General features: G+C 37.2%; 1 protein-coding gene across 7 annotated transcripts in view; it reads right to left on the reverse strand.

The window, feature by feature from the left end:
- The window catches only part of TENM3 (teneurin transmembrane protein 3), a gene marked incomplete at both ends in the record, with an annotated part of 327594 nt that overhangs the window by 127063 nt on the left and 185312 nt on the right, over nt 1-15219 (reverse strand). For 5 of the 7 annotated variants that reach the window (XM_080639194.1, XM_080639193.1, XM_080639192.1 and 2 more), the window contains one exon: nt 13842-14079. In XM_080639194.1, coding sequence (XP_080495320.1) covers nt 13842-14079 — 238 coding nt within the window. Of the gene's footprint in view, nt 1-8786; nt 8880-13841; nt 14080-15219 lie in introns of all 7 variants that reach the window. The other 2 variants (XM_080639189.1, XM_080639188.1) reach the window with 1 other exon arrangement.

Consider the following 15219-nt stretch of genomic DNA (forward strand, 5'->3'; position numbering starts at 1 on the left):
AATAGTGTACTAAAAGTCACACAGGACTTTTACAAAATTTGTACTAAATACAGAATTGTCAATAAGGCCCACCCAAATTCTACTGAACTGCTGCAAGTACATCAGAACATATATCTCATTTTATCACCTTGCCAGTGAGATTTAAAGGCAGCTATTGTTATTTTGTGCAACCTTATTATTTAGATGATGACTGCTGTTGCAGAATAATTGCTAGGCCATATGCATATACAACAATGAAACACTCAACACAAAAGCTACAATACAACTGATCCAGAATAAAATTTTATTTAGAATATATGTGCTTAAAACATCTAAATCCCTTCCTCCCAAATCTTTGAATCTTGTGTATTGTTGTATACCACCAGCACCTGAAGAATTTGGAGCAGAAAAAAATCTCTTAGCTTGGTTATGTTTCTGAATAGAGAGATTCATCAAGGTCAGCAACAAATGTCCTAGTGCCATTGCAGTATAGGTTTTCTTGCAGTACTGTCTCCTACACTGCCCTACATGCTGTTTGGTCAGTTCCATGATGGTTATTAATGATACAAGACTCTTCAGATAATTACAGACCACTACTGGAAGACTACTGAGCAAGAACAGCTATCACATCCAGAAGACTGCACTACAAAAGGAATCCAGTGTTAAAATTATCTCTGACCCATACTTTTGAAGGGGGTCTCTTTCTAAAAACAGTGTAAGGGGTAGGATTCCTGCAAGCATATGCAGGACAAGAGCAAGTTAGTTCATTCCAGAAATCATGGAGGATGATAATCTTATTTGATAGAGAACAGTTACATGTGCAAAATCTGTGTGTAACTGTAACCAAATGAGCAGAGTCAGGAATTAACATAGTAGGGCAGATCACCAGGAACAACACCCTGTCTGAAAGTGCCTAGTACAAAGGCGGGAGGAACTGACAGTTCACTCTTTCTTTATAATCTAAAACTCATGCTTGCACTCATTCTTGTGGTGTTTTGTTCTGCAGGCATCATGTCAAAAATTTATTTTCTTCTACCAATTTCAATTTAAATACAACTGATTGTTCCCTTGTTCTTGTATAATGAGTATGTACTGTTTGCACTACAGTATATAAAGACAATTTTTTTTTTTATAACACAACTGTTTGATTAATTGCATATTTTTAGGGTAAAACATACAAAAGCATTAAAAAGTAATTGCCTGAAGCAGAAAAGCAAAATTGGGCTCTTTATGGATCAGGCAAAGGCAGCCACGGAGTTGAGGAAAGCTATTTTCAGATCCCTGTTGTTTCAGTGCAGAATGTAACAAAAGTGACATTTTGAAAATGAAAGAACAGAAAATAACTTGAGGAGAGGTGGAAGAGGAAAGAAAAACTATCCCTAACATTTTCTGCATTTGCTTCTTCTACCTGTAGTTCCCAAAAGACCCCCAAATATTTAGGTATATTCATGGCTCTCCAAGAATTTCTTTCAAGTAATTAACAAGTCCACTAAACTGTTATATTTGACTCATCTGTTCTCCCTGTGATGTGAGAAAAACCCTGGACATAGTAGCAATTACCAGCACAGGAAACCAACATTGGCTCAAAAGATCACTGTACTTTACTTGACTCTTCCAGCCAAGGCAGTACCACTCAGTTTTCAGTATTCACAGGTTAAATGCTTTATAAAATGGGCACACCAATTTTTACATTGTGGATCATAGGTTAATCTTCCCTCCCAACCCAACTCAAATCTGCCAGTATCTAACTCCAGTAAAAATTATTTGTCTCTAAGGAGTGTTGAATTTGTGGACATTGTCGTCTGAATTAAGGCATTTGTAAATGAGGACAGGCAAACGGTTTTATCCATTCTGCTAAGGTCCTCAATCTGTTATCCTGGACTTACTTGAAGGCATTAAGCAGTACTATCTACACCCTAGACATCTCAAATTAGGAACACATCAATCAGATTTTCGTAAGTGAAAAAAACCCTATCAAATCCACTTTGAACAAATGCAAGTTGAGTAAAATGTAAGTTTTAGTGCATTTATTTTTTGGCAACATATTTACCTCTCAGGGCCAATACTTCAGGAGGCATGACTTCTCTGCTCAGATTTCTACAGTATAGTACTCCTAATGACTTAGTTTTCATGTTTAATATAATGGCATTATTGAATTTCTGGGAATAAAGATTGTAATTATTCTGTTTTGTAATGAATACAGCTGAGATGTTTGCTCACCTGACTAAAACTCAGATACCAGATGTTGTCCAAAAAAAGGTCACAATTCATAATGTACCTATCTGGAGACAGCAGCAATCAGTAATTCTGCTTTTCAAAAGGGTTGTTGCACTTTCTGCAACAGTTCAGCAGCACCATAAGGCCAATGTAAGCAAGACAGACGGAAGGGTAGCTGTACCTTTATCTTTTTATTTTTGTGACGGTTCAAAGGGGCACAGGAAAGTCAGACAGAATAGACTTCCAAGGTTTGGGAGCTCTTATTCTCTAAGTCAAACACATCATTATTGACACACGCAGAGTTAATGTGTGCCTATCTCTGTGTGAAAACCTAGCATTTGATTGGCTATTTCCATACAAAGAAATTAATTCATCTTAAGAAAGTACCTTCCAGAGAAGATTAATATATCCAGCTGCAGCTATTTTAGTTTCCTTCAACTTCTCTCATTCAAGTTTTTTTTATTTATGTCTCTCTGACTCTCCTTAATGCAAACCAGCTGAACTTTTCTCTCCTGGGAACAGGCTATCATGCTTTCTGTTTGTTTACAAACCCCTTACCAGATACATTAACTGTCAGAATCAGTAGAAAACCATTAACTGTGGAAAAAACAGTGGTTTGAGATCACGATCAATCAGTGCACTACATCTACTGACTGGTGTGCCCCCTTTCTGCTGACAAACCCTATTCATGCTGGATTGAACTGGGTTCTCTGAGTGAGACCATGACCCTCACTGCCACTTGACATTAGAGAGCTCCGCCTGGTTCACTAATGGATAGATAACATCAATAAATCTGATTCCTTGCACTGAGCTGAGGAAGCAGATGGGAAGAGAAGATTAATCTCTGCCGACTGACATTATAGGGAAGATGTAAAAGATAACAGAAATTACTGACTAGGTCTCATATAAACTCTGGTTCACTGATGCATGAGATCAGCTTTCCCAGTAGGCTCCTGAAGGAATTGGATTTTTGTTTCTCTATGAACACTTTATGCTTGTCTTCATCTTCTGTTAACATTCTTCTGAGATGAAACCTTGTAGCTGGTGGTGTATGCCCTTAGCATGGGCTTATGACTAACTTCCACAGAACCATATGGCTGCATTTAACATAAATCCAAGCAAGCACAGAAACTACACTATGCTGCAAATTTGTCTCAGTTTATTTTCTGTACAGAATTGCAATCAAAAAATTGCTTAGAAAGAGATTAATAATAATTTCTGCTTCATCAGAGCCAGTATTAATACTACCATCATCCCAGTAAAAACTCTGAGATCACATCAGATCAAACGATGATCAAGTCTGGAGAAAAGGGAAGGGAAGGGAAGGGAGGGGAAAGGAGGGGAAGGGAAGACAGGGGAAGGGAGGGGAAGGGAGGGGAAGAGAGGGGAAGGGAGGGGAGGGGAGGGGAAGGGAAGGGAGGGAAAGGAAGGGAGGGGAGGGAAGGGAGGGGAGGGGAGGAGGGAGGGAGGGGGGAGGGGAGGGAGGGAGGAAAGAAAGGAAGGAAAGGAAGGAAGAGAAGAGAGCTATTATCCATATGCAAAACCAGGAAACATCTGTGGGAACTGGAGATAAGCCTCTTCTAACAGCTTATTCAAATCTTTTAAAAAATCACTTCATATATGGCAATACTTACTTGAGTTTGGGTGGGTTTCCACTGAAGACCCACTTTCTTTACTAACCGAAGACTAAAAGCCAAGAAAGAAAAGAAGTACTACTATGGCTGCAAGTGCCTTCCTCACTGCTGTGTGTTCTTTCACATATGGCCTCCAGTGGGTTACTGCTCCACTGCTGGCTGCTGCTGGAGAAAAACTGGGGAAGTCAGGCAGAGCAACCTGAAGCTGAAGCTTCAAACAGCAATTCAGACATGACACTATCCCAGTCTGTTGTGCAAGCCACCAGGACATGGTGACTTGAAGGACTGGATACTGACAGAAGCCCCAACTTCCTCTCTTTAGGTGTGCAAGAATAAATCTTGTCCTCTGCAATGCACCCACCTTCTTTGTGGTGTAAGAAAGAATATAGTGCTATAGCATGTAGAAGGCATCTGTAAACATCCCATTATTTGTTCCTCCAAATTCAGACTCAGGTGGCTAGTTCTCTCTCCCACAGAAGGAGGAGTTCCCTTCTGTGATATGTAAATGCAAATCTAGGATCAAAAGAATTAGTATAATCAGACGCCTCTGCTGAGCCTGCTCTTTCATGCTCCTCTCTCCTATACTGCACTCTGAGAAGATGAGCAAGGGAAAGAAACAATGCTAAGCCACACTCTGCAGAAGTGAGCAGAAGAGTCTGATGCAAAGAATAACTCATAGTGCTGGGAAGACAAGCAAAGAAACTTGCCACAATTTTAGTTACACATACTCTTCCTTGCAGGATTGTCCCATTACCTTCTTTCAGGGGAGACTGGAACTAGACTTATGTATTGCTGAAAAAATATCAGTATCTCCTTACAGGCTTCTTCTGGGTCTCTCAGAAGACTAGTGCGTACACAGACTTCCATGTAGATTGCAGTAAGTGACCTGGCTCTCAATACTGTTGGTGATACTCACTTCTGAAGAGGCAGCAATTGGAGTGAACCAGACAGCCTCACAGTGTACTTTCTGATACCGTCAGTGTTCATGCTATTTCAGTTCTCCTCTCTCCAAAGGACGAGAAAGCAGAGGAAAGCATCCGAATTTTGCAGTGAGATCTGGAAATGTTCATGTGAGTAGTAAAAATTTATATTACAATTCCTCATCTTGTTCTTCGGCCTTCTAGAATCATATCCTGACCAGAGATCCTGCTCTCAGAGATGAGGCATTCTGATCTTGGCCAGTTCTTGACTTGAGTATTGAATAAGTTAAGCTTCACAGGAACAAAATCAAAGAAAGGTAGGGCAGAAGCACTCCTCCAATCTCTTTTACTACCCTTGCTGCCTTCATAAAGCTGAAAGAGAACAATTGCTTTAGATGTCTCAAAAGGCACATGAAGGCGATCTCAAAAAGCAAATGTGGTTTAAGGAAGACTCAGGGCTGCATTCTTTACCCACAGATTAATTTAGAAGTTGGAACAAAGGTTGAAATTTCATCTGCACCTGAAAGACCTGACTGAGCTACTGGACATTTCAAAAGGATATAAAACCAGAGGGAAGTTAAAGAAGTGAAGAATTATTCTGCCAGTGACAAGATCTGATTCTGCCTCAAGCAGCAAGCAGGCTGAAGTTTCCATCATAATGGATCTGTGAACCTTAGCTCACTTACTGATGTCTGTGGGTGGGGTTCTCTTGCGATTCAGTCTGTGATAACCCATGATGAACTCTGTGCTGCCACTACTATGCTACCAGCAGTCACTCAGTCAGATTCATGTCATGACAGTGACAGCACTCTTATAACCTCTCAGTTGCAGCCACTACCACCAGCTTGGCAACTGCGCACATACACAATGGTAATACCTGTTTTCTAATCCTTATTGTTTCCTGGTGAAAACTTGTACTTGCATACATTCTCATATGCAACATGCCAAGATTTACAGACTTCAGAGACCACCATTCAGCGATTCAACAAGACAGGGGACTATTCCTTGTGCCCCGGAGAGGGTGACGCTTTAGCTTTAATGGTACTCACTTCCCATACACCTTTTTGCAGCTGGACTTCTCTTTGTGCAACCAATGTTATCAGAGACGCTGGATGCTGGTACCATACAGCCTTTACTTTGCCATGGTGCTTGGTATTATTTTTTCAACTGTTTCAATGTGACAGAAAGAAATCTCCAGAATCTGTTCAAATTTGGTTTTGGTTCAACTTGAGCTGCACTGACTGGGATGTCAGACTCAACTGCAATTATGAAACTGCAGAAAGACATTAGCTTTTAATTTTGCAAATTTTGAGTGCTTAAGTTTATGCTGTTGATGACTTTTTCTGGTTTTTTTTACTAAAATTTTTTTTGTTTAACTTGTGATTTTTTAAGGCAAGTTTGAAGAAACTTCAGAGACTGCATTGAAAGGCTTCTTCTCAGCGTAGGGCATCACAGATACAAAATTTTTGGTTCGATTATTTCTGGTTTCTGTCACTAGTAGAGCATATGCCAGCAGCCAAGGTCTCTCACAATCTTGAGTCAGTCTTACAAGTGATGAGCTGCATGCTATTTAAAAGGATTTCACACGTAATCACAAGAAGTAAAGGACAAGGAATAATCTTGGTCTTCATCCTTTCATCTTTCAGTCTCTAGTCCTCTTGCATTTTACGTAAGTCCTACCTTGCCTAACTAACCACTTTCATTTTCTCCTTCTGAACTACTCCATCTACCCATTTGCATACTCACTCCCACCCTTCTTGTGCCCAGTCATCTTTAGTTTTCTCCTTTACACTCTGCACTCCTGGCTTCTTCCACTCTTACATTTAATTCAGTATGCCCTTATAACAACCTGACCTCTTTTAAACTCAGCTGTCCTGAACCTTTTTCCCAAAGATAACAAAATTCCCCAGCCAACCTCCTTGCAAAGAATTCTTACTCAGATGCAACAGGACGTTTCCAAACTCTAACCCTGCAAAAATAAGAAATTTTCAGAAAATTAGGTGACTCTGCAGAAACAGAAAATGCTGGGAAGCTTTATCTGTAAGAAATACAAATATGGTCATTCGCTGACAGTGACACTTGTTTTTCAGATTTAGATACCTAGATAACTTGGGGAGAGAACTATAAGGATAGGCAACAGAAAAATGAACTTTTTACTTCAAACTAAGCTGATTTGTCAACATGTGTACTAATGTATGTTTACATCTCAGAGAAAAGAATAGTTGTATGAAGTAAAGCCAACAGTACGTACCATTAAAATACTCTCAGATTTCCATCTGTTTTATGATAACTAATACACTGTGCACAAATCTTTCAAAGCTATAAACAACTACTCTTTAGGTCTAAGCCTATGAATCATTAGGATTTCTATGCAAAATGCCTATTTCTATTACCATTATTAGCACTAAAATTGTCAAATTCATTAGATTTATATTGTCTCCGTAAGCCATACAAACTAAACCACAGTATATCATAATGTAACACACGCATGACATGAAAACAAAGAAACAAATATATAATGATTCTAGCTGTGACACAGTATGTTAGTGAGGTTGATAAACTGAATCTTCATGCTGATAGCATGTTGTAGTCTCAAATCTATTATGCTTTGGAACTGATGTGTTATTATCTCTGGACAACTTTCACACCGGGAGATGATCCCTGCTAGCATAATTTTAAAAATGAAGGGATTACAAACAAGATAAATTTCATTGTATTGTTACCTGAATTAGTATCAACCAACAGGAATTTTGTGTAACATAGTCCATTTGCTAAAATACTTGCATTTGGTAGTCCCATTACAAACATATAAAGAATAAACCAGGCATGATTCTATTAACTCTACTTCAGCAATTATGCATTTGAATCAGTATTGTATGGTAATTGGTCTACAGGGAACAATAATATTTGGTTTTGCTCTTTTTTAATACTGTATGCTTACATTTTTACTTTAAATAAAATATATTAGTGTCTTCCAGTAACTATCTGCACTATTTTTGAGTTTGCTGATAGTGATTAAGTGAATTTAACATACCATTCTCCTCCCGCTGTTAATTTTAATTTGTGGCTAAGTGAAAGTTTAAGAGTTTTTGGAGCACGAAGCAGATCAATGTATAGTGTCAATATATTTGACAGTTTAATTAGTTATTAATTAGCAGATGCAGGTCTCATTTAATCAAATAGCACATTATCCCTTTTATAACATTGAGTTACAATTAGCAAAACAGAATTTGAACATAAAGCTCTGTTTTTTAACACAATATAAACAAAAAATGGTAAATTTATGATTAATAATTCTTTACTAAAATTTAGCATATTGTGCTGATTAGTAGGCTGGAACTCATAGAGCAATGGTACTGTTTTGTCAGGGTTTTTTTTTGTGTGGATCAGAAACCAAGTATACTGATATGGCATAAGAATGCCAAAACATAGTTCAAATATAAAGACATATTAACAACAAAGTTAAGCAGATATGGTACAGTGCTGTAAGATAAATTTTATTGAAATAAATTGAAATATTCACTTATCTGGAATTCTCTATTTCTAGTTATATATTTATCAGCAGTTCCAATTTCAAAATAGCTAGTAAAACATATTATAGATTTGATACATAATTTTCTTAACTTCCATGATTGGTCATTCCCTATGCTATATGAATATGTCATAATATTTCTAAAACAAACATTTGATAAGTAGTAAATGTATTACAGACTAAGGCTCAGATCTGGCAAATATGTAACCATGCAGTTTGCAACAGCTTTCAGAATCAGGCCATAGAGAATTAACACAACCTGAACTGCATTCTTATTTTTGTAAGTGAAAGCAAACAAGATTCGGCAGTCAAAGTTTACCATTCTGTATTTGTCACGAGTCAGTATGAGCTACTATCTGAAGTATAATTATTTAAAAAGTCAGATACAAAGATGAGGAAGTCTGTCTCAGATGTTTTGACTGTTGTCACCAAAATCTTCCTTTAAATCACATTTTGCCTTCTGTATCAACAGTTAGCATCATGCAAACACTTAGAGTCACATACCCATAACTGCTATCGTGATATGTTGGAGAAAACACATCCATCTCTACAAGGTTGTCATGACCATTTGCAAGGACTGCTTGATTTCCTAATTCTCTATACACAAAGATACAAAAAGATGAAATTAGAGTGGCAATTTCAGTTTAAAGAATGGGATGATCCCACAAAAAGAATATATTAATTCTGTTGCATAACTTTCTTTTTCTACAGATGTGCAAAACTGCAACTCCATTTTAAATGTGAGATTTATCTGCTTTCCGTGCTGTCCTCTGAACCACATACTGAGTTGTAACTTGAAGACACAGCATTACAAGGCTACCATTAGGTGGTTACTACCCTTTGGTGATTGCTTATTTATGTGGAAGACCTTGAATAAAATTCCTGGCTGCTGTCCGTGGCAAGACAGGCTTAAAGACTGAACAGCGCATAGTAGGGGATGTTGTTCAGCTGAGGCTGGGCCAGAGATGAAGTAATAAAAGTGAACTATTAACAGACAGTCTCTTGCTGGCTATCTGGCACAGCCAGTCAGCCAGAAAATATGCAGAGGGCTGGCTACCAGAGTAAGTGGAGATCTCATGTTCTGCAAACAACTGCACAGCATTCAGGGAAGGAAAGGAAGGACCACAGACTCTGGCTCTCTTCAGGAATGGTGAGAAAATGAAGTGGGAGAAACAAAGCTAGGCACTATTTTGTTTAGAACTGCATATTCCTTTTCTCCTACCTAAAACAGGGAAAGTTTTGGAAAAAAAATTGGGTCCATGCTTACTTCAATAGCTGCACATCTTTGAAGAGGTGAATGATAAACTCAAAGAATACTGTGCAAATACTACTGAAGTTTGGACTACCATTGCTTGACTAAGAGACAGGGGACGAAATACAGTGTGGACAAATTCCAAGTATTCATGGTAACAGAAAGGGATTTTTGAGCAGAAAGGATGTCAGTGAGATCAAGTAAAAATCTAAAGACACTACTGACATCAGTGGAAGCTTACAAGCCCAGTGTGCTAGGATCCAAACACAGATGCTTCGTGAGTAGCAACTGCATGAGAATTTTAAAAGAAAACAACTTTTTAATCAACTTTAGACTTTCAAAACAATACTGTTTTTTTGATTTCATGCATGCGTCTAACGTGCATATACTGACCGCATAATTATGGCATGTCAATCTTTAAAATCACACTCATGCTCTCAGCAATAGAAGTAGTCCTGTTTCCTCAACTTGGAGACCAGTGGTGTGGCACACCCACAATGACACATGGGATCTTCAGAAAAGCAGGATTTGAACTCTATCCCTAGTTTCTGCCTTTATTTTGTACCGTTCCTTCTCACTGTAAGTAAAATGGCTAACCATGGAAGACTTACAGAATGGAACAATTTGAATTTGATTAAACCAGATACTGTTTTAGTGGGTGGAATGTGTAAAATAGCTGCTTTGAGTAGACTTTAACCTCCAGCAACACTGTGCTTTTGCAGACAATCAATCAGCCTCTACACAAATTGATTTAGGACTTCTCTGGAAACTATCAACACCCTTTCCACGCCTTAATCAATACTGAAGGTGGTAGCTTCATTGGCAATTCACCCCAATAAAGATATAAGGGTGTATTCCTCACTCTAAACTCTTTGCGTTCTAAAATAAAGTTTGGATCAAACCTGCAGAATGATTTTCATGGAACACATTCTAGGAACTTTTTTGTCTGTATCACTTCTGAGACATTCTAGTGGTTTAATTAAATCCTTCAAAATGTTGAAATATTTTCCAGCCATCAACTATTTTTTCAACCAGTTCCCTCTTTCCTCTCCTTAAAATTACTAGATAAGTAACTGAATACAGGAATACCCAGTCTATTTTTAAGTATAAGTTAGTGGTAAGAGAAGATTGAGCAGTATCAGTATAGACTACGAAAAACATGTGACGTTCTTGCTTATTTTCTATAAAATACTCACAGCCTATCACATAAAATACAGCCATCTTTCAAAAAAAATGAGGTATTTCATAGAGTAAATTGAAGAAGAACAAGAAAAGCTCTTCTTTGATTCACTGACACATTAGCACAGATTCTGAATAAAGTTACATAATATTATCAGATTTATTCCTTGACTGGAATATGTGAATTTCCCCTTGCTGACAAATCTACCTTAGACATTCAATGCCTCAAATTAATGAAATATTGCCTGAGAAATGCTCTAAGAGATGCTGCCAGCTTACTTTTTCCAACAAATTTATGAATTCTAACCTACTTTTCCTCTGCACATCTCTATCATACGTAATTGATTGCGCTTCAGCAAAATTCTGCACATTCAATATTTAACAGAGAAAGCATTTAAAGCATTGATTTACTAAGTATTTTTAAGTATCGGTAATTTAGAGCCTACTAGAATGCAAAGCCATGAGAATGTAACTAATGATCCTGGCACTCAAGAACTCATTAGTAAAACTAGTAGGTGAATAAAATCTTTAAGACCAATGATAATAAAACCCCCACTAATATTTAATTACTTAATCATCATTTATGATATTCAGACACCTGACACATAGTCATGCATTTGCATGATTTTGGCTTTCCAGCCAGTAATTCAAAGAACAAAACTGAAAGTTATCCAAAATATTCCCTGCTTTTATATTTCTTCAAAAGTTAATACTGTTCTATGGTGCTGGCTTCTCCAGCAGATCTATTGCTGCTACAGCTGAACCTAATGCATAGCAGGCTGAGGAAATGTCAAACCGTAAAAATCATTAAATGTCAAATGAAAAGATCCCTCAGTTTGCAGAAAATCTGCAGGAAATATTTTCTTTTTTTTTAAATGTATATTTTACTGAGCCCCAACAGAATTAAGACAATTTCTGCCACTGCTCAGTAACCTCATGGTCATTTAAAGATGGCATCAAAGTTGAAGTAGCAGTCACATAACCGAAGCTGCAGTTTCAGCCCCTCATCAAATTTTAAGAAAACAGTCTTTTTATATTTAGAAAAACACATCAAATGGAATTTCTGTTGCATGTCATTGATCTGTCACCTCACAGTTCATCCATTTAACCAGTAACAGCTATGCTTTACACAAAAGCATTAACTATATACAGAGCCAAATTGCAGAATATTCTATTAAAATACAACTGAACCCAATATTATGAAATATATATTTCAAAGTCACTCCCATTACTACTGCAAAATGATGGGGACTAAAACCTCCCTCAGGCTTTGCAAATATATCCCTCTCACCTACACGCACGTACACAAAACCAGTCTATTCACTACCCAGCTATTCATGACAGCAAGCTGTATGTCATTTTTACGCCCCCCATCACCAATATGAGCCTATAGAGATAGAAAGATAGCTATGCATATATGCTGACATTCGCATTCTGCACCTCTAAATGGCTGTCATCTAAGTCAGATGAAAAAAAAAAAGCAAAAAAAAAAAAAGAGCTGACTATAAGCATAAACGAAAATATTGCCAAAGAGGAAATAAACTTTCTTTCAGGCTGAGAAAAGGATGAACAAAAAGACCTGTCTCAAAGTTGTTAATACAGTTGAACCGAGCTTAAGAATCACACTCAGTAGGAAACCTTAACCAAAAAGGGAAAAATCAATGACAAGTAAGATGAGTTCTTCACCTTCAGAGTTCCAACCAAGTGAGACTATTAGAGAAACTACAGTAAGGCTCTGTCAGTTTTTATATGAAATTTTCACATTTCAGCTCATTCACAAGGGTTCAAAACTTGAAGATTCAAATACCCTTAGCTTTTCATCAGAAACATTTAAAAGATGAAGAGACTACCTGGCAAAAAATATTTACTCCAGGTTGGAACTGGTATTTAAGTCTCTTTCTTTATAAACACAACAACAACAACAAAAGGCAACAGAAGCAAATATCAAGGACCATACGCATATCCTGAAGATTAACCAGCGTTTAGAAAATGTCAAACATTCTATTCCCACTACAAACTTATTTGTTCTGTAAGAAAACTCCTTAATGTACTGAATTGTCTGAGTATGATGAAATCCCTTCATTTGGAATTCTATTCCACAATGTCTTATGTCTCATAAGCAATACATGAAGGTCCAACAAAACTAAGAAAAGGAAGAGCCACTCCCAACAGCCTGACAGAAGATCTGTGTGAACATCTACGGGGACAAAACTACCTAATAGAGAATCTTAAGGCCACGTATGTTTTAGATTAGTCAAAATCAGATGAACTATCTTTACTTTGCTACAAAACATAATTTAAAGGGATTCAAAGAACGAACTGAAGGGATTTAATAAATATTTTCAAGAATTACTGTCAGGTTCAATACAGTTATAAATGCTCAGTTTGATGACTAAATTGGAATATTATGGCTTTCGTTAATAAAAAATTAGCACTGATTGAGTGTTACATGAGTATTAATTAATCACCGTAGGTAAACTCAGCTCTGTGCCAGTAAGTCCTATAACATTTTTTACAGCAATTTTTTATATTCAATCAGCATCATATGTCATTCTGCATCTAAAGAAGTTAGTGTCACCCTTTATATTAGCTGCTTCTTTCCTAGAGCCAGTTATCAATTCTAAAAGACCAAAAAAAAAAAAAAAAGAGGACAAATTTATCATACCAGAACTGAGTTCTTTCGTCTCACCAAATCCTAGGCAACGTTAATAAACACCTCGCCTCACGCGAGTATTTCTTTAAAGAGACAGAGTACAAGAGCTGAAAAGTATTACTGAAAGTTCCTTGACATTTGATCTATATGGAAACGTGTATTTGACACACAGCATACCTGGCAAGCAAGGCAAGGAATTTCTTCCAACAGTCAAAAGTCACAGATTATGAACAGGAAGGAAAATGCTTGTATGGAAAAATTAAGATACTCTTTTGAGTCCAATCACTCTGCAATAGGCATTGTAAGGGAAAAGAGTGTCACTGGGGATTTTAGAGAGCAGACAGATTTTTTAGTACTGTATAGTTTTCAGTTTTGTTTGCTGAATGAAGGAAAGTATTTGCTGCTGGTCACCTTTCATTGAGTTAAATGTTTTCTTTAGAAGTGCCACAGTCTGTAGTAGTACCTAAGTAATTACCTGCTTTCCAGTGGCGCATTACTGCCAAGGACCCAGCTGTCCTGCAGCTGGACTGACTCAGGTGTGGTTTGCAGCTCGGCGGGCAAAGCAGCCGGCGGGGCCGGACTCTGATTCCTCCTATTTGTCAGTGAGTTTCTGTTAAGTGAGGTGATGGATGGGTGATGCTGTGCTGAATGTTGCTTGTGAGAAGGTGGCAAAGGCTGCAGGGTCGACTGGCCTTGGTTATTTGGAGGTTGCTCTAAGAAGAAAGAAAATTAAAGTTCGTTATACACCACCTTAGCATTTGCTAGAACCAAAGCAGAATGAGAAATTCAATATAACCCTATCATCTAATATATTTGCATATTATTCTATTAGCAGACATCAGTGACATTCTCTAAGAGCAAGTTTACCCTTGATACACCAAGTTCTAATTAATATACAACAGATGGTAAAATTGCTTTTGGTTTTAATTTCTTTTTTTTTTTTTAATCTGGTTTTATTAACACCTACAGAAAATAGCATCTGACAGATCCCCTAATGTGCCTTTAGATTTCAGCTTTTTTTTAACAGACCAACCCTGAAATTAAATGGGTAATTTCAATAGAATACAAAGGTTTTTGAAATGCATATAATCCCTATAATTATTTAATGGAGTTTTTTAAGCTTTATTTAACTGCAATAAATTATTACAAGCTAGCTGCTAAACAGCAGTAGGCTACTCTATTTTAGTGCATTTCAAATAAAGCAGATCTGCACTATGATCTACTAATAGATGCTAAGTATTCTTTAGCAGAAGGTCACTCTGTGAAGCAGATGTTGCTTCATGGATATTTAACAGACTGAATCACATCTGATTACAACGTCAGAAGACTCATATACTTAATGACCGTCACATCCATTAGAACACACACAGAACAGATTTTCCAATTTCACACCATGCAATGTAACTACAGTTTGGAGTAAGTCACAGGTGATCAGAGAGTCAGGCCATCAAAACAAAAGGAAGTTTGGTTTTTTTTTTTTACATAACCAAAGTACACAATACCCATAAAGCTTAAAACCAAACCTCAAACCAGTAAAACCCACAATCAAATGCTTCCATCAATGTTAGGTTTTAGCAATCTTTTCTATAAAATCCATAGTAAATAAGTCATAAATAGAAGACAAACCTTGCTATACAACACAATAAACAGACAAAAAAAACCCCTCAAGACACTTCATTTGTCATGATTTAGCAAGGACAGATGACACTTAGAAATGTAACAATATGTAATTCAAACTGCAATCTATTTCATAAACTACTGTAGGAGAACATACCTCACAATATAAATGCAAGTCTTTGGCAGAGCAGAAGATACAGGGCCTGCACTTTGCTCACAGTGTAAAGGCTTTCACA

This window comes from Psittacula echo (assembly GCF_963264785.1).
Source record: "Psittacula echo genome assembly, chromosome: 1".
Lineage (NCBI taxonomy): Eukaryota > Metazoa > Chordata > Aves > Psittaciformes > Psittacidae > Psittacula > Psittacula echo.